Genomic DNA, 27532 nt, shown 5'->3' with positions numbered 1-27532 from the left:
ACTGTCACTGATGTTACAGCCTGAAGAATAGAGCCAAACATTTAAGATTCACAAGTTCCTTTGCTTTCTGCATGGTGATACTGCACTCCTCTGTAAGTTTTCCCAGTGCAGTTTGCACTTCAACTGGCAGTGCGTGCAGAATTTCAGTCCAGTTTTCATATGGCTCTTCCTGCCTATCACTGTTAACACAAAGCCCTTCTCAGAACTGCTGAATTTCTTGATGGGGAAAATCCCCCTTGGTCTATAGCTTCCAGCAAAGCTTTATTCTCTTACACCAACCCAGAATCTTGCCTGTGCCATGCTACAACAACTGGAGCACTTCCTGAGCCCATGGGACCAGTGTAGTGTAAGCCTCTGTAATTGTAGGGCTGGAAGAAATCCTTAGAAGGAAAACACAATAGAAACATGTCATTCTAATGGCCATATTTTTTTTTCTCATGAGACAAGTAAAATCTGCAAAAGAAACTACCTTCTGGAGGGTGCTATTGCCTTAAGTGCATAAGCACACCATGTAGCTGGATGGATACATGGGGGAGAGGCGGAACGACAGTAAGTGTGTGTGAAGCTTTTAGCAGGCACCAGCACAGAACCTCTCAGCCCAAGAGCTGTAGTGATCCTGGCAAATTTCTAGTGATCCTGGCAAGTGCAACTAGACTTCCTAGGAGCACTCAAATGGATGGCTTTGTCAGTGTCCCCTCCCAGCTACCTCATTGCAGCAGGAGGCACTGGGGAGGGAGTGACATTTCCATTCCAGTAATGAAATCTTCTTGACATTGCTCCAGTTCCCTAGGAATTCCTATCAGAAATGCAAATGACTTGGTGGGGGGAAGGTGAAGATTAGAGGTGGGAATGGAATTGTATGAGGTCGTTGTGCCTCAGTTTCTCCTTCCCCCTACTGGGGATAATGCAGTTTCCCTGCACTCCTCCTTTTAGCCAGGCTTCCAGAGTGTTGCAGGAGCTGCTGGGCAAGTGCTGCACGCTGATGGCTGTGCAGAGCTAAGAGCTGCATCGTGTTGTAAGGATATTGCTCCTTATGGCACCTTTCAACCCAGATTCTCACCGTAACTCCTACGAAAAGGCAGCGCCAGATTTTTAAAAAAACTGTTTGCAAGTGACTTTTTCCACGCCGTTCTACTAACCCTGTGGCAGCAGAGATCTCCCTCCTAAGCTCTCTCCCTACTTTTCCACTAGCGGAAAAATGGTCAAGGCCGAGCTGATCTTGCTTGAAGGGCACGGGTGGATCTCCTCACCTTGCCAGTGCTCCTCCACAGCTCAGCCGCCGGGATGGGGTGACCGGCACCCCGGAGTCGGGGGCCGAACGGTGCGGAGTGTGGCCGAGGCAAGGAGCTGGAGAGGGCCGGCCGAGGGAGCTGGGGCTGGGGTGCTGTGTGCATCAGCTCATCCCGGCAGAGCCTCGGCTTGGGGGGGCTGAGTCCCGGTGGTAGCCCCAAGTCCTCGTCCCCCGGGGGGCTGCATCGTGCGCCGAGGCTCCGGAGGGGCCACATGTAGGTGGCGGGGGGTAACCGGCAGCTCCCGCGGATGTGGGTCACTGCTCCTGGTGCTCCCGGCGCTCTGGAAACCAGGCCGCCCGGCGGAGCAGCCCTCCAGGGGCGCCGCCTCCACACACCTCGACCTCTGCGGCTGCCGCTCCCACCCCGCCCCGTCCCGCCCCGTGCCGTCCGTCCCGTCCCGTCCCGTCCCGCCCTCCCGGGGGCTCGGAGCCCCGGTCCCGTCCCGAGGCGGGGGAGCGGGGGCGGCGGGCGCGGTGATTCGCCGCTTCGGGGGCGGTGGGCGCCCGGCTCATGCATATTCATGACGTGATGTCAGAGGGGGAGCACAGCGCGCGGTGACCGCCCGAGAGCGCCATTTCCTGAAGGAGGCGGTGGCGGCTGGGCAGGGACGGACGGACGGACGGACGGACCGACCCGCAGAGTGGCGTCGCGGCGGCCAAGCCGGCAGGGGGAGATCGCCCGGCGGCGGCGAGCGGACCGGAGCGGACCCGACCCGACCCCACCGAGCCGCGCCGTCGCCCCGCAGCAGGTTCTCCCGAGGCTCGCCCCGGCCGGAGCCAGAAGTTTGAGTGTCCCCGTAGCCTCCCGGCCGAGCCCGGTGTCGGGCGGCGACGCGGCACTGCCCCAGCCGCTGTCGCCGCCGCCCGCACAGGCGGTGGGAGCCCCCCGCGGCGCCGGCAGCAGAGCGGGAGGATGGTGATGCGGGAGCGATGGAGCTGAAGCGGAGCATGGCGATCCCGCGGCTCCTTGTGCTGGGACTCTGGGCTGCGGCACTCCGGGACGTCGCTGCCGTGGCAGGTGAGCGGGGCTGGCAGCCCGGTGGCGGCGGGGCGCTGCCCCCCGAGACCCCGGTGCGGCGGGAGGGACTGCGGGCACGGCTCCTGCCGCCGGGCCGGGTCTGCCCGCGGGCAGCTCCCGCCCCGCCACCTCTGCGAGTGTCCGCAGCCCGCTGAGGGTCGCCGGTCAGGAGCGGCCGGGCGCGGCGCCGGGGCGCCTGGTCCGCCCGGTTCGGCGGCCGCGGGGCCTCGGGCAGCCACAGGTGGAGGTCGGGGCCGGCGCTTTTTGCCCCTCCCGGCTCCGCCGCGTTCGTGGGGCCAGCGACGTGGCGCGCGGGAGCCGACCGGGAGCCCGGGCTGTGCGAGCCTCGCCCGCCCGCCAGTAGAGCAGCGAGTAATCCTCCGGTGTTTGCGGAGGCATTGCCCTGGTATGTGCCTAGCGCGGGCCGTCGCCGAGGAAAGCCGGGCGCTAACGCATTCCTGAGTGGCTTTTGCTGTTTTTTTCCCTCATGAACTCCTTTTCCGGAGTTTCACCCCCCAGTCGGCAGGGAAAGGCTGCCGGAGCGTCTCGGCGCCCCGGGCAACCTGCTCCCGACTTCAGCGGGAGTTTGGGCTCCGCGCTGTGCGTGGAGCGAGGTGCGTGCAGTGACACGGAGCTGGGCAGGCTGTGGCACACGCTGGATCGCTAGATCAGTGTCCTGAGGAGCAAGAAGCCTTTACCTTGGCATGCATGAGCAGACGTCTTCCTCTCTCTCCACTCCCATCACAAAAAATATATTCTGTTCCTAGGAACTAGAATATTCAGAGGTAGCAGGTTTAAAAAACAAACAGGTGTTTGACTGTTTTGACAACTAGTGTGTTCACTTGCTGTCGATTCAAACAACTGCTTGATAAGAAATTTAATACAGTTCTATTTCCTATCTATGCATTTCACAATCTGCAGCTCTTACAGGTAGGCTTGGCAGAACCTATTTGGATGAAATTACTTCTTGCACAGTCAAGAATGTTGTCAGATGAGAAATAGTGAGTGGGAGAGTAAAACGAGGAATAGGTGGAAATTAAAACCCCTATTTGCCTCCTATGTGATTCTTCCTGATACCTGAAGGAAGACATGCTGCAGCCAAAACTGCATTTTTGACCTATGAAGTAATTAAAAATACCTGATCTGTGATTCTTCATTTCGGTTGAAATTGATGGAGGGATTATACTTGGACAATATGTACAACTCTGAACACTTGTGCTCTATGTTAATTTCCTACATCGATTTCTCTGCTAACTGAAAACCATAAAGGATCTCTAACAATATTTCCTGGTTCAATATGTGGCTAACTCTTTCAGCAGGGCAGTCTGAAGGATGCTGGATAGTTTGATTTTTTTCCATGAAGGCACCTGTAATGAAAATGTCTGTCAATTTGTGCGCGTGTAGCAGCCTGACTGTATCAGTTTCCTGAAACAGAGAGAGCTGCTGTGAAGCTTTCATGTTGTATTTCAGTACTGTGAGTGGTGAAAGGGAGGATGCTTTCTGGCATGCACTGGGATATGTCGTTGGTGTTACATCTGAGCTAAGTAATGTGAGGTTAGATCATCCTCACCCAAGGTAATCAAATCCTTAGCCCAGCAAATAAGCTGTAGCAACTAAACTCAAATGACCAGCTTGCCCGTTTTGCAGTGCTCTCCATGAATTTGCTGAATGAGTAATAGCAGACAAAAAGGCAAAAGACTGTGTGTCGGGAAACCAGCTGGGGAATCTCATTAAGGAAAGGAGTAAAGACCTTCTGCCTGTGTTCTGGGTTTTCTCCTAGACCACTGGTACTCATCTGGGTACAGGCTGCTGGTGGCAGAGCGCCGGCTGGTCCCACAGCGCTGGTTCCCCTCCTCCCAGCTGTTACAACCGCGCTGTGAGTTCCTCTGCTGCTCCTCTGCCCTGTGGTGGTGCCCTCATGGCTGTGGGAGGGTGGCATTTTAGCAAGAAGGGAAGTGGCACATCCGAAATCTGTGTTGGATCACTGAAAAGGCTATAAGGGAGTTTGAGAGCAACAGGGTTGCTCGCTAAGCAGCGCTTTCTGACTGGCTCTGTGGGCTAGCAAGGCATCCTGTGAGAAGCTGACCGAGCAGTGAACTGGGTGAAGTTGTAATGTTCTGTGATACATGGCCAGGCAAGAGTGATGGAGTAATTGTTTTCTGAAGGATGTGGAGTCCACTGCCAGCGCGTAATACTGGACTAGGCTAGAGCTGTTCTGGTCTGTCAGTCCTGTGCCACTGCATAGGAAATAGCCACTCTCCCTAACAAAACTAACTTTACATTTATTTTCTACCTTCCTGCTTTCCCACGGTCTCCTTTGATCTTCTGATTCCTCCTTTATATGCCTGTCTTTCTTAAATGCACTTAGATAGTTGGCTTCCGTGTCTTCTCATGGTAACAAATTCCATACATTCGCTTCTGCTTGAGGGAAACACTCCCGGTCCACCCACACACGTACCAGTGCTCCGGGCCAAATTCTGATCACTTCTGTGTCAACATGAACCTGAGCAGCTTCACCAGCTCTGGCCCTGGTGCTTTGGGGTGGCGATGGTGTAGCTCTGGGGACAGTGTGGTCCCTTGGCTGGGCTGAAGGGTGCTCCAGGCGGCTCGTTCAGCACACACCCACATCACGCGACAGAAATATCTGTTCTCTAAACAGTTCTCAGTGAGGTATGCTGTGGAATAGGCTTTGCTTTCATGGGTTTTGCAAATTGTAGAGACGCTTTCTGTAACGCAGGAGAACAGTGTATGCTGAATAACAAGACATAATTGATTCTTTCTCATATCCAAGCGCTTTACAAATGCATACAATGTAGCAAGCGTGATGATTTCTTAGCAGCACAAGAACACCGTAGTTTAAATCCAGGCCTGGGGAAAAGAGGGAGGTGTGGTAGCGTGTTGAATGGATGCAGTTAGCACTGCTGGATCACTGACACGGCGAAGCTCCCGGCGTTTCTGTGTGTCTGTGCTTGGGCACTGCTCTGCAGAACATTACCCTGCTGTTACACGAGTTGAAAAAATCCCCATGTACACACTGAACCACCACTTTTCTCCAGCAATTGTGCTTTCAGTGCTTGCATTTGCCTTTGCTTAGCAGACATAGTAGAGCAGTGCTGAGACTAACATGCTCCTCAGCAGTGTGTGCTGGTAGGATATGTAATTCCAGACCACCAACCTAGAGTAATTTGCTGTACTCCAACCCCCCTTCTTCTGGGGGTGGGGCGGAGTAGTATTTTTTTTTTAGGTATGAAATTTACAGGACCTCCAATCAAATTAAAGGTGTCCCAGGGTCAACCCGTGAAACTAAATTGCAGCCTCGAGGGAATGGAAGATCCCGAGATGTTGTGGATCAAGGACGGAGCAGTGGTGCAAAGCGTAGACCAGGTGTACATTCCAGTAGATGAAGAACACTGGATCGGCTTCCTCAGGTACAACAGATGCAGAGAAGGAAGAATATCATGGAAACTATTGCACAGTTTTCTGCTGTCAGCTATATCTCTGCAACTGCAGTGCCCTCAGTGGGGCAGAGTCCATAGGTCTGCAGTTCACTGTGTGGCAAGGACATAACTGAGAGCAGAACTGAAGCCACTGAGCGCTGAGATTTTATCCACTAGAACCATATTGGTTTTCTGACTACTGTGGGGACAGGTGCTTTTTGCTAATGCTTGTGATGCTTGAGACGTGACTTCAAGGTGAAAGGATGGTCTTGCTTTGTTTGTTCATCTTGTTCTGCCATGCAGCAGTATAAATAGGTTTTCTCTGTTGTACTCATCCTGTTCTCTTACTCTCTCTCTTGAGCTGTCACTCTGCCTAAAGGGTGAGGATTGTTGATTGAAATGAGGCTCCCAGGACTATATCCCCTTCCTTTCTTTGGGGAGGAGTGTTTGTCCTCTGAACCATCCCTGATTCATTTTGCAATGAATCCTAATTTATTCCTAATACATTTACACTCTGTGATATCAGTCCTGCCCCGTTCAGAGACATAAAAATCTTGTGCAAAGCAGATCTCTTTACCTTTATTTCAGCAGAAGAGGGGTGTCAGCTAGCTCTGGAAATACTGAGATAAGCAAGACCCAAGATTCTGCTCTGTCTTTTTACACAGTAAAAGAGCTTGTACAGGCAAACATACCAACACCATGAGAGCTCAAAATTGTTGACTGACTGAGAATCACTCTTCCCTGAGCTCTGGCTTCATCTCCTGTCACATTTCTTGGATTGACATTGCACAGAGTCTCCAATTCCACCAGCTAAGAGTCTTTGTGTCAAAGCTTGTGTGTAAGAAACATTTTGGTAGGAAAAAACATCTGTGCACAAAACTATTGCATAACATTATGTTGTGGAAACAAGTTGTCTTGAAATGATACTGTTTACTTCCCCCCAGTTCTACTAGTTAACTCTGTCCTTTACAATCTCATTCTGATCTCCTTTCTTGCCTCTTGTTTTACTCTGCTGGGAACTCTCTGCAGCACCAGAGATAAGTTGGTGCTTAATCTGGATGTATCTGAATCTTTCTCTCCTTTTTCCTTACTTCTCCTAAAGAGATCATTTCTACCACCCACGTGTGACTCTCTGCTGTGATCACTGTGTTTCAGAACATGGGCAGGACAGCTGATGCCATTTGAAGGTCCAGCTCTGAAAATCGGACCCTAGTGGGTCCATTTTGTGCATTTCGGCAAACACTGTCCCCTTTCTGTCTTCCTTCCTGAGACATCCTTCCCCTTCTCCAGGAGGACTGCTAGCGTTAGAAAGGTGGGCACCAGCTCTGCGCAGGGTCCCTGCATGGCAGCAGACGCATGGCTGCACATGTGCCGGTGCACTGACGGGCTCTCAGTCACGCTGCTGCCATGGGTGGCTGCGACCTTGCTGCCTTGAGACCAAATTCTGCCCTTGCTCACCACGCACCAGCTTAACCTCTCAGAATCACAGACTGGGAGGCCCAAGGAGTTCTGCAGAACAAGCCACTCTTGGGATCAGAGTGGCGCCGAGTGCAGTGGAGGCGAGGGGGACACTTTTCTGACCCATCTGCTCCTGTGTGAGGCTGTTGCCAGTGCTGTCACCTGAGGCAAAGCAGTCGCTGGAGGTTTGCAGTGCGGAGTCGCCTGCTAGCTCAGATGTTGTGTGCCCAGCTGTCACACTTGAAGGCTAGCTAGAGTTATTATTCAGGATGGAGATGACCCCTTCCTATCCTCAGAGGACACAGATGACTGTTTTTCTGCGAGGATGTTTTGGAGGAAGACTGTCTGCTCTGCAAGGACTCTCTCCACCCACTTTAGAGAGGAGCCTCCCATCTCTGCTGTTTTGCCATGTGCTTTGTGCTGGCTGGCTGTTGATCTCCTCCCCAGAGCTGGCTGTGTCTCAGTGGGTGTTTTCCATGCATCTGGTTTGCCAAACACTGGAGGGTCCTTTGGGGCAAAAACATGCTTTATCCACATAAAATATCGATATGGCTTTTGACTTTTTTCAGCTTGAAATCCGTCGAGCGGACAGATTCTGGGAAGTACTGGTGCCAGGTTGAGAACGGGGGGAAGAAGGAAGAATCACAACAAGTGTGGCTCATAGTGGAAGGTAAGGAGGAGTAGTAGTGCTGGTTTCCTTTCAGAGCTGACCCACCAATATGCTCTAGGTCGAAGCGGTGAGAGCAGATTGCTCCAGTGACAGGCTTCTTGGCTCTGAACCGTTGCTGCTGACTGCAGGGAAATCACTACAGAGCAGGAGTAAGAACTAGGAGAACTGCTTCAAAGAGCAGAGCTGTCAGTTCATTGCCTTCTGGTTTTATTTTGGCATGTTAGGAAACAAGATCTTTTCATGCAAGCACATTTCTTCCCAGCTTTTAAAAGCATCATTGCGGTCATCTCTAAATAATTTGTAGAATGGTGAATAGTTCAGGTTGAGAGGGATCCGTGGGGCTCATCTGATTCAACCCACTTCTCTAAGCAGGGTCACAGTTTGTTTCTGTGTGTCAGCCAAACAGGTCTTTGTGGGCAAGGTACAGTTTTAACCCAGTGGTGACTTGTGTGAGAAGTGCTGTACATCAGCACTTCATAGCTGTGGCTGCTCTGTGTGCCACTTTTCTGTCCTGAGTTGTCTGATAAGAATGGCTTCTACATGGCTGCCCAAAAGTCACCCAAGGCAGTGTGGATCGGTGGCTTCTTATTTTCTCTAGTTTCATTTCCCTTGAGCCATGATTCTGTTAGATCCTCAGAATCTGATAGTCGTAGGATGGCTTAATATTTGGTGAAGAAGTGGACAGGAACAGTGCATTTGCAGCAAGAAGTAGTTTTTTGGATGTATTTGGTAACATTTTGGGCCAGAGCTGAATTGGCAGTCCTAAACATTGGGGAGCAGGGAGGGTGTCGTAGGAGATGATGTGGTCTGGTTGTTTTACAGCAAAGGTCTCACTGACTCAGAGCATGGAAATATTCATAGCAGCTCTCACAAGAAGAGCAGCACATTCTGCCTTCCATAAATCCCAGGCTTTTGTCCACCTAAATTCTCAGGTGTTGTTTCTGTTGGAGTGTGTTGTTTACAGTGTAAAACACTCTCTTGTGCAGAGTTTCTGTTTCTATCCAATTACAATGGCCTGCTCCAGAGGTGGCTGCATTTGCATAGTGGGTGCATTAGGAGTGATTGGGTAGCTCAGCATGCTAAGCTGTCTGAAAAAAACATGCTGCCCTTCTGGATTGCACAGGCAAAAAGTATCAAAGTCGCAAAAAACCAGCTGCAGTTACGTAAGGTGGAATGTGTTGAGAATGAAGGCCAAAGCTTACAGCAGAAGTGAAAAAAATGTAACCAGTTGCCTTTATGAGAAAAACAGGTACGGCAGAAGGTAGTTGAACTGGAGTTGGGCATATAGACATGTGTAAAGGGAGTTGATGGATAAAATTAAAAATTAACAGGTAGTGATAAGGGGTGGAGTTTTAAAAATGTGTCAGCTCTTAGCGTAAGAAAACATCTGGGAATGCAGAAGCCTATCAGACCCACCTTCGCTGTTATCTCTGTATTTCTTCCCTGGACGTGCCAGCTTTGGGTAGCAGTGGTTGCTCAATCCAAAACAACTGTCATCTGACTGAGACAGGATCTTTACTCTGGTGATTTGCAGCCTTCAGTAGGTGCTGACACGCTTCGGAGTGGCACACAAACAAATGTGGACTATTGGTGATCTAACTTGAAGTGAGCTTGACTGGATTTCTGTGCTGTATAATATCTGCTTAGGTTGTCTGTATCTGCCACATTTTCTAGCAATGGTATTTGACTGTCTTTGTAATAAAAATGTTTGATCTTATGAAACACTTAGAATTTACAAAGCCAAAACTGTTTTGAACCTGTTTCCTGGTTTAGAAACTCGTCTCTGGCCTTACTGAGAACATGATAGTGTTTGATGCCTGGGGAGGTGATCTCAGAGGCACACTGTGGAGTGTTAAAAAAAAGGATTGTGTTTCTTACAGAACTTTCCATCTGAAATTACACCTCTGACTATGAGGCTGTTCCTGGGGCTGCTAGCCCCCATTGTGGCTGCAGTCAGAGACCAAGCCACACCCGTGTGGACACATTCCACGGAATCAACATTGTCTCAAAACTGAGCTCTGTACATGAAAATCAGCCTTAAAGGTTGGATGCTGGCTTGGAAGGGGGAATAGGTGGGATAATTTCCTTGTTTTGCTGCTCATTTCCTGACTGCTGGCTGCTCAGTGCCTCCATGGGGCATCTGTGAAAGGGATGTGCTGACACTCATCTCTTGTTCCCCCACCTGGGAGGCTAAATGTGTCACTGGCAGCGAGCTGTGCAGGTAACATACGGACGGGGGCAGTGCGAGTTCCTCAGCTGGATGAGTCAGCTGCACTCCCTCAACTATGAAAGTTTTTAATTGTGGTCTTGTCTGCTCTGTTTAGCTGCTCCCAAAGTCAGAAAACCTGCCGAGCTGGGCAGGATCTTCCTGAAAGTTTACCTTGGGTGTCATGACAAATGGACAGGAGGCAGGGATCCTGCTCACAGGTAGAGAAATGGTGATTTTTTTCCCTTCTAATCTTCCTTGGAGAAGGAGGGCAAAGCAGGCAGAGGTGTCACAGCTGGTATCTCAAAAGCTTACTCATTTTTATTGTTTATGTATGAATGCAATAAAAAAATGAAGTAAGATATGTCAGCCAAAACCAAGCAATATGCCATGACGATGGGTACACCTGTCCTGAACATTAGCCTTTGCACAGATAGGCACTGTCATTCCTCAAGAGACATGGGTTTAGTCTGCTCATTTGCTTACTACTCTACGGGAAGGAAGCAAAGGAGGCACAAAGGAACTGCTACCTGAAAGACACAGTGACTGGACAGTCAGTTGAAAGACTGAGGAAAGCACTTTTGGCTGTAGCTTGGGGGAAATGTCGAGTGTTAGACTTCTAAATGCCTATTTAGGCACCTGTATTAATTGCCTGCTGGTGGAGGTGCTTGGGCCTGTCGTCTGTGGCCAGAGACAGACAGTGTAATTTCAGCACAGTGTTCTCAGTTGCTTTGTTTCTGTGAGGCAGCAGATAAGCAGCTTCCAGAACACACTTTTTTCCAGCTGAGAATACCTGATTTTGGTTGGGGTAAGTGCTGTTGGTAGCAGCAGTGTTTGACACACAAAGATTTCTGTGTAAAAGGGAGCTGAATGTTCCTCTGGGCCTTCAGCTCTTCCACCAACCACCAGAAGTGCCTGCTGGCTGTCCTGCATGGTCAGCACTGCTGCTGATGGCTGGTGAAATCCGTGCCAGTGGTTTGGAGAACTGAAACCACGAGAGTTTTGGCATTGCCCGTAAGAGGAACCACATGTCTTGATGTGTCGAGTTACGCTCAGCTATTGCCACTTAGAGATGACCTAAGGTAGGTAGCAGTATTGCAGCTGCATTTTGCTCCCCATGGGCCTAATCTGATACCTGCTGTACTAACCAGGAGTCTTTCCATGGTGGGGAACAGGTAATTACTGAGAGCTGTGTCCGTGGATAGCCTTCAGCTCTGAAACAAATTACTCCTGACTCCAAGGCAGCCCGGTTGTCGTGGTGTCAGAGTGTGCTGGAAGGCATCTCCATTCAATTAAGCTCCAGAGAGAGCATTGTAAATGCTCCCAGCCTCTCACCGCAGGGATTCTTTCCTCATTCATGGGTTTGTTAAAGCCGGTAGTTCAACACTTTCTCAAGCTTCAGTTTTTAATGCATGGCAAGAAGTATCTGCAGCTGGATTAGCTGCCTTTTAAAGTGGTGTCTGCCGCTACTAAAGTTATTGACTGTTGCCTCTTTAAACTCCAGTCTCTCCAGCTGGAAAATTGAGAAAATACTACCACTAAAAGCTGTTTCATAGGGGAGTCTTGAATTGAAAGTGGTTTTTCAAAGGCACTGTGCGAAGCAAGCGCTCTTTCTCTCTGACTTCCAATCGTAGAATTAAGGCATCGGTGCCCTGAGGTGATCCAGCACATCTGACCCTTGGTTTTTGTGAAGGGCTTAGAGGGCGTCGGATTCGGCCTAGCAGCAGGACAGATGGATGTCCAGCGTTGGCCACTGGTATTAGTGGAAATGAAAGAGGCAGCTGCTCCAGTTATTGTCTGTTGCTTTTCCAGGTGTGCCCTACTTCACTGTGGAACCTGAGGATGTGTCTGTGTCCCCTAATGCCCCTTTTCACATGGCCTGTGCTGCTGTTGGTCCCCCTGAACCAGTGACAATTGTCTGGTGGATGGGAGACTCTAGAGTGGGGCTTCCAGATGTCTCCCCCTCCATCTTAAACGTGTCAGGTAAGGCTGCTGCCACTGCAGGGGATCGCTTGGAGCATCAGAAGAGGAGAAGAGCTCTCTTCTGATCATGCCCTGTACATTGGGTGCCTCTTTATTAAGGGTTGGGTGGTCATGATCACATCCAGAGATTATCTCGAGGGGTGATGTTTGCTCAGTGTGTTTTCTGCTGGCTTGAGGCACACAGGCTCTTACAGAGCTTGGCTGGGACTGGCACTCTTGTTAAAGATGCTGCTGAATAGAAGATGCATTGGGTGCCTCTTGTTCCACCTCATGGAGGGTGTTCATGGTTATATGAAGTGACTGTTGGTGCTGTTTCTCTTGGAACTCTCCAAGCATTCCCATGTAGCAGATGCCATCCCCTCCTTCTGTGCACAGCCCTGTCACACTGCTTTCCCCTCTCTTACCCACCCCCATCTCTGTTCTTGCAGGCTTGCTGGATGCTCTTATCATTAAAATCTGACTACCTCATGTAATTGTTTGACTCTTCAAGAGTGATTGTATCAGAGCTCAAATGGGCTGGTTGATACCCTTCAAGACCAAGGTTTGCCCCAGAGCAGAACTTTCCACAGCAGGGTCAGCAGAAAAACTCAGGAGCCAGTAGGTGTTAGGGCCTCTCTTCAGACCACTTTCAGAAAAGGGTGATGCATCTCCACCTGGAACTAACTGCAGCTATTCTTGTAATTACCTCTTAAAAATAACTTCACTGTAGTTAGTTGTCCAACAGCTTTGTGTTATGTTTTCTCTTTGCTGCTGTTTTATTATTCTCAGCAGCCTGACTAGTTATTTAGAAAGAACAGGTTTTACAACTAAGAGTAGTCTCCAGGTGCTCTTTATCAGTGTTAATACAGTTACACCCAGGGTGAGTTTTTGTACGTCTTTGGCCATCCTTTGAGCTATCCAATCCTATTCAGGCTTTCCGTAGAACCTTATTTATTCACAAATCAAAACATGATTTGTGATTTGAGATAGTTTTAATCATCTGTTCCCTCTCTTACGTAGCCACCAATGCTGTTCTAAGTTGAAAATGAAAACTGCTCCCTTATGATATAATCTGTCTGTTGAAATGGAAACTGGAAAGATGGATAGTCAAGAGGGGAAAGACAATAAAAAAATAAGTCACCCTTCCTCCACTAAGCTTATCCCACAGTGCCTCACAAAATATCTGTTGTTGGGGGGCACTGGCTTGGAAGTCTGAAAAAGACATCTACTCCTAGTGATTCTCCAAATGAATTGCTATTTTATATATTAAGTGTCATCAGCACCATTATTTACTTCCAGTATTGTTTGGGATGCCCCTTGGGCACACCCTCTTTGGGTGCACTTTTGGTGTCCCTTGGGCAGATCTTGACTTTGCAACTTAAAACATAGCAGGACACAACCTGCCTGGTGGATTACCAAAGCATGTGAAAAAAGGCAGCTGGTAAGAAAGCAAGCATTGCTAGCTGAGGAAAGTATCATGCTCTGAAGAAAATAGGAACAAAGTACTTGGCTAGAAAGCAAGCATTTAGAAGGTTCAGCAATATTGTATTTGGAAAGCAGTGCTGGCATGGTGCTAGGGAACACGCAGTTCCTGGTTTGTGCTGTGTTTTGTATTTTCCTCAGGGCAGGGCTGTGTTAGGTTCTGTCTTGGGACAGTCCTGCCACATCAGGTGCTGCTCTGCTGTGCTGTCTGGCCTTCAGCCTCCTGGCAGCATCTTCCTCTGGCTCACAGGGACAGGAGTAGCACTCCCTCCTCTCTTCCATTTCACCTTCTTTGCAGTGCTGTTAGTCTCAGGCTTGGGACATCAGTCAAAGGTCAGAGACACTGTCCAAGCTGCTCTGTGCAGCTCTGAAATGTTTTTCCATCCTAGATTGTATGCCCACAGCCAATCTTTAACTTTTCTCAGAGCCTTTTAAGGCAACTGAGGGCCAAGTTGTGTGACTACAGTTTCTGGACACAATTCTCCAGGCAGCCTTGCAAATCTACCTCAGTTCTGATTCATTTGCAATACCTGTATGTGTCCTGGAGCAGCCAGACATCAGTATGATGTCATGGGATGGATGGACAGGTGATCACTGAGGACATTCTTACCTGTATCACCCCTGGAAAGTGTTTCAGTGCTGATGCAGTAGCATTTAACTTCCACTCCTTTTGTGTGTCTTCAAAAGTCTGATGCAAGGTGAGGGATTGACTAGAAATAGGCAGCATCTGTTTAAAAGTCTGCCTGGGCTTGTAGCCCAGTTAGAAGATGCTTGTTGCTCAGGTGCAGGCTGAGGCCCAAAGCATTGGGCTTGTGTGAGCTCACAGTTCAGCACAGTCCTTGCTCCAAAGATGCTCACCAGAATAGGAGAAGCAGACTTCTACTACCTGAGCACTATGAGCTGCTGTCCTGACAGATTCTTCCTTCCTTTTCAGTGCTTTCTGACACTTCCATGGAAACTTTTCTACATTGCCACACTCCCTCCATTAAAAGTGTGTTTAGCACATTAGTTACACTGAAATCTGCATGCCTTTGATTTGCACCCAGCTCACCCCTCCAACTGCCTGTACAACTTGAGCTGGATGTCACCAATAATTGAAATTCTGCTGAAGGTTGAAGCTGGATTATATAGCTGTTTGTGTTTCCTTTCCTTTTCTTGGCTGATCTCCAGGTATCAATCAAAGCACAGTTTTCTCCTGCGAAGCTCACAACGTAAAGGGATTGTCTTCGTCTCGGACTGCCACTGTTCAAATTAAAGGTGAGAGACTGGGTGCAAGAGATGGGCAAGGGCCTGGGATTTGCTCTCTGGGGAGGGAAAGTAGCTCAGTGCGAGGAGCTGCCTCAAAGCTGCCAGCACCGGCTGGAGCCCTCAGCAGTCGAAACAATGCTCTGTGTTCTAACAGCAGTTCCCACTTCCTATGCAGGGCATATCCCAGGCTGTTGAAAATAATCCACATCTGATTGAGGAGTGAAAATGTGATGTCAAATGACGGCTTTTCCTTGAAAAGGAGAGAGCTGGGGTGATTGTTCGTGAGAGATGAAGCCAATAGAAATTTGTAGCAGGGAAATCTTTCCCTCTTGGGAATAGATGGGTCTTGTTAGAGCTGAAGAGGCCATTACTTCTGCTTGCTATTATTAGCATCACATTAGGTGCTGAAAAAAGTCAAGAAAGGTGATCACTGGTGGCCAGGAAGGTCTGCTCATCCACACTGGGTCTATGAATTTTATTTTTTTAATTACTTGCTCTTTAAAAGCTTATTGAAAACAAATAATTCCTAGCTTGTGCATGACCAGTTGCCATTTGGAAGTCTGCAGGCTGATGTGACGTTTCCTCTGTTCCTCCAGGTAACTGAAACAGGGATAATCAGAGCAATCAGCTCATCCCCTCTTGTTCATGTTGAGATGCTTCTGCATTTGAATTTTTAGTCATGCTTTAATGCACTTTTAATTACATGAGCATCAGTTCCAGGAGAGGCATGGCACAAAAATAATTTTTTCCAAGTGGTAGCTTATTGCTCAGCACAATACAAGCAATCCTTTATCTCTGTATCAGTATCAGAACTCACAGCTGTAGTAGCTAATGTTCATTAAAGGACAGATCGAAATCCAGCTGTAGTTCTACTGCTCTTGGAGTGTATTTTTGTTCAGGACATTGTGGTTACTGCTATGCCAAGAATGCAGGACATTGGACTAGTAAGATTTATAACTTAATTTAAAACCATTGGGAGTTGTTGCCTTAAAAGCTTGTCTATACAGAGGAGTTAGTTATTGTAGAATATATCTTCTATGGATATTTTAACCTGGAATAGAATTTAGTTCACAAAGCTCTTACACTTTATAAAATCTTGCCAAGCTGTAATTTAAAAAAAACATTTAGCATAAGCAAGCTTTTAAAGTTTTTAATGTTACTACAGATTATTAATTTTTTGACCATTTATAAGATGAAGGGGTAAAGACCTCAGAATCCTTTCATTTCCCAGCATGAGATGTTTATGTTTAGCTGAAAAGTTCCTCAGGGATCATCAGCTGATGAATCCACACAGCCTCTTTAGGAGGGACATATTACCATCACACACACACGTTCTAGAGCTGAGAAACAGCAAGCTTCAGTCACTCAACTAACATTGCACCAGCTTGTGGTATGTCCTAGAGACAAAAATTCAGGTTTTGAATAGCAAGTTCAATGCTGTAATCATAAAAGTTATGTCTGTAATACCTCAAAGGTATGTCTAAAAAAGTAGTTATAAATTTACCTAAGTGATGAGGCTTTTTAAATTGAAAAGCTTTGAAGATGTAGTATAGCCCTGTTAAAATTAAAGCAAAGCTCCTACGCAGCAGAAATAGGGCAGGCCCAAATAATGTTTATTTAGTTCTTGATCCTATGAACATGCAGAATTCAATGAAGTTACTCCTGGGAGTAGTTGTCTGCACATGCATGTTCAGGGCCTTCCTCTCTTACACAAACCCATCTGCTAATGAGGACTCTTAAATCTTTCTAAATGTATTAAACAATTAGTTTCTTCTGTGTTTCCAGAGGCAAATATTTTTGCTAGGACATTGACAAACTGTTAACATTTCTTCCTATTTGCTCCCGTTGTTGTTCATTATCTATTCTCTGTAGTGCCCACAATGTGCTGGGTGTTCTCCAAGCAGAAAATTACTGTTATTGTAGCCCACAGTCCCCAGCCATTACAAAGCCCCATTGTTCCGCCACTCTCTAAGCACAGAGGAAGTTAACTCTCATTGTGTTAACACTCAAGGTCCTGTTTTCTGACAGGCTTTTCTCTCCTTTATGTCTGCAGCTAACACTTTTAGGGTTGTATCCCATTTCAGAGCACAACAGGAAACAGCCGCCCACAGTTTTTTCCCAAGAGAAGGTGGGAAATGCATCTGGCTCTTTCCGGCAGAGTTAGGGGAAGGTGCTAGCAAGGCTGCCCTCCTCAGCCATGTCCCCTTGACGCACGGGGTGTGTTAGCACTTGAATTATTTCTTCCCACTGGTGGCACTGCACGTACCTCCTTCAGGCCTGCCATCCTGTGTTGAAAAGCACACATTGCTAAACCCAAAAATCACAAGTGTGTTTGCAAAACTTGAGTTACAGACAATGTTTTCACCCCAAAGCAGGACTTTTTCCCCTTGAAAAGCTTACAGACCTGAACACAAAACATCAAAAGAGAATGAAACAAAGATGCAGGAATGTCTTAAGTTAACTAACAAAGAGCTCATGGCCCAGCTTCCATCCCAGACCTTGGTCTGCTGCCCCAGCCACACACCCTGTTCTTATCCAGGGGCAGGCCCTGCCCTGGGTCCCGGTAACTGGTTAACTAGACAACAAAGGTTTTATAGGGTTAATCTGTGTCACCATCTATTCCCCTCCTCCAGGCCCTTGCAGAGACCTGAGGGTTTGGGCTCTGCATTTCTGTTGCAAGATGTGCTGAAGGCAGCACTATTGAGGTTGTCCTTGGTGCAGTGAAATGCAAAGGTGCTCTGGCATGGTAGAAGATGCAGCTGTAGAATCTTGGCTTGCAATTACTTCTCTATTGCTGCTTTGTAATGGACACAACTCAGGAGACATGGAAAATTTAATCAAGCAGAGCCTTGTCCTGGGAATGGGTTTCTGAAAGAGGGCTCCTGAGGGTACAATTTGTTGAGGTGCTGCAGAAAAACTATCACAAGCATCAGCATACAATTTTTTGAAATGAGACAAAGGTCAGGGAAGAGCAGTATTCATGAAGCTGTTAATTTTGTCAGGAGTGAAGTGCCTGAATGAAAACTCAGAGGTGAAAAAGAGATGGTGACTGGAAGGATAGGAATGTGGAATTATATGTGGAATTATAGTGAGAGTAAAGGAGAAGTCAAAGGGAAATATCAAGGATCCTAAAAGGAAGCCAAGCAGTTTGGTGCTGTGCTGTGGTAGCTCCAAGCACAAGCATCTGATTAACTGTCCTTCCTTGGAATTCTGATTTTGTTCCTGGCCCTGCCCTTAATTTGTGGAGTAATATCAGCCATGTGTGGCAGTGTGGCAGGCACTCCCTTTGGCTTGAATTTCCCCTCTGTAAAACTGAGTTTATTCATCCCAAGCCTGAGGAGGCAGTTTTCAGTCCAGGCTCTGTCCCAGGCTGGTTCAGTGGGAGTTTGCAATGGACACCTGGAGGCAGCACAAAGAGGTCTGCTGCAAATCCAGCTCCAGGGCATTCAGGTCACTACAGCAAACCACCCTCAGTGGTGCTGGCAGAGCTGGTGTCAAAGGCTGGACTGAGAACCCGAGGTGGGATTTTAAAGCCCTGATTTAGTTCACAGTGTGGGTCCACAGGCAACTGTGTGCAGGGCTGAGTCATGCACTGCAATGGAGGTTGCAGGGAAGAGAGCTGAGTAGCAGAGGTGTAAACATCACACACAGGCATTGCTATCAAAGAGATCAACCTCTGCCTCTGTGCTTCAATGGGCAATGTGAGAATGGCTGACAATAGCTTGTGCAATGATAAAATAATAGTTTCATTCACAGCAAGTCAGGGACACTCTCTAAAGATGTGGTATTTTACCACATTTCTGTTAGTGATTTCATTGCATAATTTTTAGCCTCAAGCCTCTTCCATTTCCACGTGAATACCTGCTCAGTTCTGTTTACACTGAAAGGTCTCTTTGTTTCCTTCCCAGCCATGCCTCTCCCGCCTCTCAATGTAACTGTAAGCCAAGTCACCAGCAGCAATGCCAGCGTGGTCTGGGTGCCAGGATTTGATGGCCGTGCAGCTCTCCATTCTTGCACTCTTCAGGTATGGCCTCTCTGGGTCTCTGTCCTGCATGAATAATAGGACTCTCCTGAGCCACAACTTTTCCTGGGCCATCATTTGCTATTCCAACTTATTAGCTGTATTTCAATTCTTATTTCACAGCCCCAAAACATAAAAATATAAAGGAGGCAACTCATTGGTGCCAAAGAGCAGGTCATGAACTTCATGCTCAGAAGCTGTTAAAGGCTGGCCCCATTCTCCTGGCCAGCAGGATATCACATCAGTTGCTTTGTGGCAGCTTATTACACTGAAGGTTATGACACTGTGACAGGTTATTGCAGTGCAGCACACAGCACTGTGTGGGAAATGCCCTGGAGCAGCTGTGGCTGCAGGAGCAGGGGCCCATGATAGTGTTCAGTGCAGGTAGCTGTGAGTCCCATGCCAAATCAGCCCTGTATGATGCCAGAAAAACTGCAGGAATTCAGACATGCAAATGAGTCCAGGGGATGAGGAGCTTGCAAAGTATAGGATGTGGTACAGGAGAGGTAGGAATGATGGAAGCAGGAGGCAGATTGGGCTTTCTGATACAAGATCAGGCCTATTTGTGTGTTTCAGAGCAATTTTAAGCCCTGTCTCTAAATCTTGATTGGTTTTCCATCGTCAAAGACCAATTCTTCCCAGAAAATCAAGCTTGATACTGTTCTTTAGCTTTGCTAGGTGCAGAGCACTTCACATCTCTGAAAAACTGGTCTGCTTCTTGAAGTTCCTGAGAACAATGCTATGTGTCCAACCTCAGGCAGAGTCAGTTTCTATCACTGCAAACTTAGCTGTAGAATCAGATCAAAGAACAGGTAACCCAGTGAGTAAATAAATGGTGATACCCAAAGCAGGCTGTGCATACACAGCTAGGCACATTCCCCTTGGGTTTATTTGCCAGGCCCCTATGCTTTCCCTACCTCATTACAGCAGTCTTATGAGCTGGAGTGGAATTTCTATGCTGTGTTGCCAACTATGCAGAGGAGGATTATAAACTTAAGGTATGCTGGAAGCAGTCTAGCTAATTTACTTGCAGTCCTCTTTTTATTTGGGGGGGAAATCAGAGGTTTCATGCTGTGATGTTTGTTATATTTCAGAAGTAAAGGAAATCATCATCTAGTTTTAACTTACTGGCAGAAAGAACTCCTGAATGCAGCTGGCCTTGGTCTGTGGGTTTTGTTGCTGCTTCTGTTCTTGTTCACAGTTGAAAATGGTTTTCTTCCTCTGTTTTACAATGCCAGTTATCTCAGGCTGGAACAGCCTATTCTCTCTGGCTTGCACGCTGCAATGCTAATCATTCTGGGGTTTAAGTTCTCCCTCTCACTTTTGGCAGGGACAGGGGTGGGGGATGGGACATGTGGAGAAGAGGCTGAATCAGAGCAGCCCAGTTTCTGTCAACTCAGCAGTCTCTCACCCCTTTTCTAAGCCTTTTCTGCTCTATTTGGGGAGGACGGAGTTCCTGTGTTTGAGTCCAGGAGCGGGATAACTTGGCAATGACCCTGCGCTGTCAGAAAACCATGCTTCCTCTGACTCCCACATTGAGAGATTCTGTGTGAGGCATTGACCTACATTTCCCTGTGAAAATGCACATGTTCCTGGCTCCTCATGGCATCACTTCTGCTGGGAGTCTCGCAGAAAGAGGAGGGGGGATTGGAAGTTTGCTGTGTTTTTGTGGCACTCGGGCATTGCAGCGGGTGCCCCAGGAGCACTTTGTTCAGACAAGCAGATTGCTTCTGGGGATTGGGCAGGGAATGGCAGCGTTTTCTGACTGCTAACACAAGCCAGGTTGCAGGGTGTGAAAGGGGCAGATGCACAAGCACCAGCCCTTGGGAGTGTTGAACAGAAACACATCATCCAGCAGACAGGGTTTTACAAAAAAGTTGTCTTGTTTTTTCCATGCTGTAGATGACAGTGATAATGACAACAATATGCTTTTCTACTCAGGAAACTTGAGCTTCTTCCTTTCTGCCAGCCAAATAAATCAGTGTGCCAAAAGTGTATGTGAGAGTGAGCAGAAAGGCAGTGAGAAAGGAAGAAAGCTGCCATATAAAATACATCAAGTCCGTGTGACTTTTTCACTTTTGTCAGTACATTGCTTTTACTCTCTGCTTTGCTATTTTGTATGCACTTGAGGAGAAAGTCTGAGCCTAGGAGCTATGTAGTGATTTCTGCTATTGTTAGTACAAAAGTAGGAACATTGACTATGTGCATTAAAAGCACACAGTGATAGCAGATTTAAATTAATATTCATACTACTTTGAAGCTTAGATTTGGAAATAAAAAAAAAGAAGCGGGAGTGGTAAGAAGTTTCTTTTCAGTTTAATTTGAAACAGGTTAGTTGAACCAAGCCACCTGTGTCTACATGTCTCTCATCCACTACAAAATTGAAAATATACAAACTTCTGGAAAAAAGAATTTGGCAAAAGGTGACAGTAAGCAACAGGCAAGTTGTTCTTCTGGTTTTCATTGCCCAGATTTAAACAAGCCTCAGAAGCCAGCTGCTACCACTCAAAGTGACAAGCACATTTAGTTTTCTTTAAAGGAATAATAATCAACTGTAGAAATTGTATCATAGGGAAGGAAATTTTTTAAAATATAGGACCAGATTTTCATCTGGTGGAAAATTTTTTACTGCCCAAGTGAGGTCACTTCATGATTCTTAGTTTGACAACTCCCTTTTCAGTATTTTAAGCACCACTGGTGCTATATCTATTCTTGCACTTTCCTAAACTGACAATTAAATGAATTCTTATCCACGTGCACGTTAGCCATGTTGTTTATGGTAAGAGTCATCTCTGTTTCACTCTTGGCACAGGTAGCTGAGTCACCAGATGGCCAGGAGGTGTCCACTGAAGTCACCCCAGTGCCACCCTTTTCCTACGCCGTGCAAGGCCTGAAGCATTCCACCAACTACAGCGTCCGTGTGCAGTGCAGCAATGAGATGGGCAGCTCCCCTTTCACCGACAGGGTTTATTTCCAGACCCTGGAGCTTGGTAAGAAACAGCAGAAAGAACAGGACAGCAGTTCTGAACCTGAAAAAGAGATGATTATAAATGTCATTAACTCCTCGCTGATTCTGCAGTACGGGAAATGTTACACTGTTAGATTGCTCGTCCACTCTGAGAGTCTCCTAGAACTAAACAAAAATATGCACTCAGATGTACTTAACAGCAATGTAATGTGCATAATACAGGAATTATTCCAGCCACATGGCTTCTGCATGCTGATCCCATTAGCTCTGGGGATTCTTGGGATCTTGGGAGAAATGAGAGGTGGCTTCTCTACTTGAAACAGCAGAGTGCTGATGGCTTGCAGAAGTTGTTCTCTTCTCTTACACCCTCTCTCTTCTGGATGATCTCAGGAAAGAGGGTGGAATTGCCATTTTCAGTGTGGATAGTGCCTTGTTTTCCTGCACAAGTGATTGTGTTCTGTTCTGTGCTTTCAGCTCCAAACAGCACCCCTCAAAATATCCATGTCATTCAAAGAGATCCTGGTCTAATTTTGGAGTGGGAAGGTGTGGCTCCAGATGTGCTGAAAGAAAATGTGTTGGGATACAGACTGGAGTGGATTCAGGATAATGTAACTCAGGTAACAGATTAAGAAGGTGCTGAGCCATTGAACATGGAGTTTTAGGAGATTCATACTAGATTTTCTAGGCATTAAGGTCCCTCATCCATACCAGGGGATTAGATCACTGACATTGCTTTTGTGTAAATAGATCTATTCTGACTTTAGGGAATGCCTCACTATTTGACTTCAAGATATAGGACCATTTCCTCCTTCCTGGCATGTTCAGAATTCCTTCACTTGAATGTTCATCACAGACAGACCAGGTCTCTGCCATTCATTGTACAAGATGGACAACATAGAGTAAATCCTCTTAGTCTCTCTCTGCCTCTTTCTAGGGCTGTCCAGCTTAGACAGAGCAGGATGTGGCCTTTCTGTCTCCTGTGACTGGACCTGGGCTTTCCAAGTCCTAGCAGCAAAGGTGTATTTAACACGTGAATGAGTTGTGCTGTAAATCACAGAAAGAAGGTTGTGGATTCTTTAGCTTCATTTACAATGCTTGGGGAGTTGAAAGGACCCTGACAGGGTAGAAGGCCTTTCATTTGTTCTTTGGCATTGACCTTTCCCAAGTATCTATCAGCCTTTGAAGTTCACAGCATTTCTTATGGTTTCTAGCTTCCTAATAGGTGTTTACCTAGTGCTTATTAATGAAGAGCAAGCCTGTAATAATAGACAGCTAGAGGGAAAAGAGACTTATTTCCTATTTTGTACGACCCATTTCACACTAGGTCAGCGTCATTGACTTTGAGTGATGGTATTTTGAGTTCTCATTGAATTTACTCTGTGTCAGTGGTGGCAGCCAAATATTCATGGGTTTACTGTGTGAAGATCCATAAAACTACTGAAAATATGTTGACCTTGCTAAGTGAAAACTGGCACTGAAATTCAGAAGCCATTTAGGATTTGGTCAACAAGTTAAAACAGACAGACAGACTCCTCCCTTGGATTAAAACCACTAGATGCTTTACAGTGAGCCACAAGAAGGAGGTGTATCTTTTAATAGCAGAAAAACCCCTTATTTCTATAGCAACGTGCATGGGAGGACCTCAAAGAAAGAAATTATTAAACCTCCTATTTCCCTTATGCCTTGAGAAACTACTAGCAATTTTTGGGAAGACAAACCCATGACAACAGCCCAAATCTCAGGCAAAACTGAGCAAGGACCCAGAAGTCACAATTCCCAGCCCTTGTTACAAAGGCAGTGAAGTACAAGTTTGGTAGTGTTCTGGTTTGAAGGTGAAGTTTTACATTAGATGCCTTGTAAGACAGCTCACAGTTTGTTGTCATTTGCACTCAGGGGGAGATGATCGTGCAGGACACAAAAGCCAATCTCACCATGTGGAATCCTCTCAAAGACCTGATTATCAGGGTGTGTGTGCTGAACTCTGCAGGGTGTGGGCCCTGGAGTGATCTCTTCCTGCTTGAAGCTCAGGAGGTCATGGGTGAGTGTCCACTGTTTTCTTCCTTCACTTTGGGAAAAAACTCAGAAATATTGGATCTGCTGTTTTTTATGAGTGAGTCTTTTTCTTTCAGTGCTTACTACTTACTGAGACATGTGGGCTTATACAACAGCACACTTCATCAAGGAGACTAGAAATTCAATAATCTTTAAAGAGCCAGTATAAACAAAACAGCTTCTGGCCTCTGCTGTGTCTTAGAATAGGGTTTTGCTGTGCTTAATGCAGAGCAGGGCAGACACAGTAGAAAATATGCAAATGAAGGTTTACACAGGTTTACACGAGCAAATGTGACAGAAAACTCCTCTAAAACAGATTGTCTTCTTTGGTTAATTTTATGCCATTCCAGACTAGTTTTAGTGGCCAGACGGGGGTTCATAATGGTTTTACTGAATGTATTTATATTAAACCAACTGAGCTGTCTCCACGGAAAAGCTGAGCTACTGGTAGAAGAGGAAGATGATGGTACAGATACTGTACCATGCAATCTGGACCATGTGGAAGGGTTTGTTGGGAGCAAAGAACATGCACATGTGGAGTGCAGTCCTAGTGCTGAAGGGCAGTTGGGCTCGCCTGGGGTGGTTTGCTTGCTGCTTGCATTTCACAGTAATACAAGTGGCACGGGAGGCAGGCTATGAAGCAGGGCAGGATGTTATATGGGGAGATGGGTAGAAGGGAGAGAATGCTCTTGCTTTTGAAGGAAACTGTAACAGAGCTGAGAGGAAGATGTTCTAAGTAAAGATAAGGATTGGTGATAAGAAGTCAGTGAGGTGTCACCATACAAAAATTCCACAGTCTCCTGAGGTTTTGTTTCCAAGTACCCGTGGCAGGACAAGTTATCAGTCTCCAATTTCTGATGCTGACCCACCTACTGCTGCTATCTTCCCACTGCACATGTCTCTGAGGAATCACATGGACATTGAGCCCTCCTGATCCCTCCACACTGAGGGATGGCAGGGGGACTCTAGAGGGGATTTCCCGAGCAAGCAGGAGGTGGGGGACGTGGACAGAGCAACCAGTAGAGAGCTGTATCCTTACTTGCAGTAGGGCATTTAATGCTGGTTTTAGCATGCACATTACTCAGGTCCTTTGGCAGCCCAGTTCCTGGGGCAAAGTCAGCACTGAATGTGAGGACACAACCACTGTGGGATCAAAGCCCTCAAATTATTTAAAAGAGATTGAAGGGGTGTGAAGGTTCAGAACTGAACCTACTGTGGTTGGTCACTGGCTCCATCGATTTTTTTACCTCCTACTTGTTAATCAGGTATTTTCTGTGCCACCCAAATACAGACAAAAATATCTGAAAGAGCTAGGAGTTCCCTTTGGAAAATGGCCATCACTGGCAAGAAGCCCCAGGGAATGTTGAGGGTTTGCATTTTACAGGGAGCTGGAATGGGATAATCCTGAAAGCACGATATGTTGTTGCTTGATTGTTTTTATTTACAAACCACTTCAGAAAAATAGCATCAGGAGTGGTGCTTTGGTTTTGGACAAATGCTGTCTGGAAGCACATATATTTCTTCACAAGCATAACAGGCTGGAAGTAAAAGTTCACTGTGGAAACACTGACAGGCCTTAAGCAGCAGAGCTGCAGAAAGACTGCAGTTTTGTTTCAGGCCTGGTAGAAAACATAAGTCGCTTCCTTTCCTAAAATAGCAAACTGGCACTGGTTTATGTGAGAAATGCCAGGGGTGGTTTCTGACCAGCTCCCAGTGCGGCAATGAGGATGACTAAGCTCCTATAAACTTTAAGTCGAATTTGTCATCACAGCAAAGCTAGTGGGAGCTCCACCCTACTTATGCAGAGATCTTGTGTGCTATTAACAAAGATTGTTTTAATATTTTCAGAAACTTTCTCAGTAGAAACCTCTTTTATTCATTAAAGAGCAAGGAACAGGGTGGTTTAATAGCCTTTTCCTATCTGTGATCCTCGCTGTTACGGGCAGGAGAAGGCTCTTGGATTATGTTCTTTGCACACCTCTGAAATATAAACTTTCTGTGAAATGGAAGGGCTCATCATCAAAGGGTTCCTAAATACTCTTTTTAACTGTTCTAATAATACTCCTCTCTCTGCCTTGTGCAGTCTTAAGGCATATGCTGGTTGAAAAAGGGGTTGCAGGTGATGGGGGAAAGACAGAGTAGAGTTGAGAGAGGAGAGGCAACTTGTGGGCTGCAGCCTCCTCTCAAGCTCACTGACACAAGTGGGAAGCAACAATGTGTGGGGCAGAGGAGGAGAAGCAGTGAATTTCTGCGTTCATTTTTGTTTCTGACACATTTCCTATAAACTGTGGGATGGGCTCCTGATTCCCAGCATTTAGAAACGGGGAGAATAATTTAGTTTAGTTTTGTTCTCATCCACGCTCCTTTTGGAGGGGCTCCCCAGAATTTGGCCTAAATCCCTGCTCTCTCACCAGAGCAGTCAGTCAACAGAGACTAGCAAAATAAGTCAGGAGAGGTTTGTCTCACCACAGGGGTAAGGAAACCTAATTGTTCACTATCAGAGAGAACCTTTCATATCAGTGTTGTTAGCTGTTTCTACCCTGATTGTTAGGCAGAAACAACCCAAGTGATTGGCTTGGGAATTATGGAGAGGATTGGAGTTACATACAGCTTCTGTTTCTGATCTCTCCCTCCTCATAAACAGCCTTGAAGGCTGGGTTGAAAATTGCAGCAAGAGGGAGTATCATAAGGCCCAGAGCCCGTAAAAAGCCTTCTGGGTGGTAAAAAAAAAACCGGTGAGTCACTAAGGAGATAAGATGCTGGAAAATAAGTACTAAGGATCTGATAATTTGCTTCAAGTGGAGAAGTGCTAGTCTGCTTCCTCCTTTGTCCACAATTCTGTGTCCTTAAGCTCCACCTATTTATTAGACTAATATCACTTCTTTAAAATCCTGGATGATAAGGCTCCTCAATGTAGCTGTTAATCAGGCCTCAGAAGCCTCTTGCCTGCCAGGACTCTAAGGATTAATCCTTACAATCAGTAAGGATTTTGTGACTCTTTTTCATGTGCATCTATGCAGAGATCCATCCAAATTCCAGCCCATTAACCTAACATCTCTTTTAAGAACAGGTTTATTTATGCTGTCATGACTTATAACAGGATTACTTACATCATCAAAGATGATTCTTCCTCACCTTCTGGTAAAGGGCAGTCAGCTGCTGAGGGTGAGCAAGTGAGCATGAAGATGAAGGAGTTGTTCAGGGACCTGCTACCTTTTCTTGTTCTCTCTTTAAAAATTTGGAGATATGAGGGCTATCCTAGATTTTAATAAACCCATTCGAATTCACATTTATTCTTTAGTAATGAGAAGAAATCTCTCAGGGAACTGGATTAATTTATCATATTTTTGCCAGGCATACATAATATTCTTTTTATTCAGAACTGTACTGCTTATCTTCCTTGCCTGGCAACTTGCTCAGATTGGCAGCATCTGCATTTCTTCTGTAGACATTTTGTAGTCAAAAGTGTATGTATTCTGGGAGTAAATATTATTTCAGCCTTGGAACCTGTAGGCTGACTAACTTATTTCTTTGCTCACTGGGGACTTTTCAAAATTCACCTTTTCTTTGGGGAGAGACATTGAGGAGCTGCGACCAACTAAACAACATCGTGGAGTTACAGCTAATACCAAGTCCCTCAGGGTGCTTCTCTTTGTGGGAAGAGTTAGAGGAAAAATGTAAATATTTTAAACCAGATTGCCATAAGGCAATTGTCTTTG

The 27532-nt window shown here is 46.6% G+C and overlaps 1 protein-coding gene across 2 annotated transcripts in view; it reads left to right on the top strand.

Moving 5' to 3' along the window:
- The first annotated feature begins 1840 nt into the window (after window positions 1–1840).
- The window catches only part of TYRO3 (TYRO3 protein tyrosine kinase), a 41676-nt gene continuing 15984 nt past the window's right edge, over window positions 1841–27532 (top strand). Inside the window, exons 1-9 of one of the 2 annotated variants that reach the window (XM_033062417.2) lie at window positions 1841–2309; window positions 5554–5737; window positions 7774–7874; window positions 11893–12063; window positions 14695–14781; window positions 18681–18796; window positions 21606–21783; window positions 22236–22378; window positions 23655–23799. In XM_033062417.2, coding sequence (XP_032918308.1) covers window positions 2222–2309; window positions 5554–5737; window positions 7774–7874; window positions 11893–12063; window positions 14695–14781; window positions 18681–18796; window positions 21606–21783; window positions 22236–22378; window positions 23655–23799 — 1213 coding nt within the window. In that variant the 5' untranslated portion in view covers window positions 1841–2221. The remainder of the gene's footprint in view (window positions 2310–5553; window positions 5738–7773; window positions 7875–11892; window positions 12064–14694; window positions 14782–18680; window positions 18797–21605; window positions 21784–22235; window positions 22379–23654; window positions 23800–27532) is intronic. The other variant, XM_033062418.2, reaches the window with a different exon arrangement.

Source organism: Catharus ustulatus, chromosome 6 (assembly GCF_009819885.2).
Source record: "Catharus ustulatus isolate bCatUst1 chromosome 6, bCatUst1.pri.v2, whole genome shotgun sequence".
Taxonomy (NCBI): Eukaryota; Metazoa; Chordata; class Aves; order Passeriformes; family Turdidae; genus Catharus; species Catharus ustulatus.
This window is presented reverse-complemented; position numbering and strand designations above follow the sequence as displayed.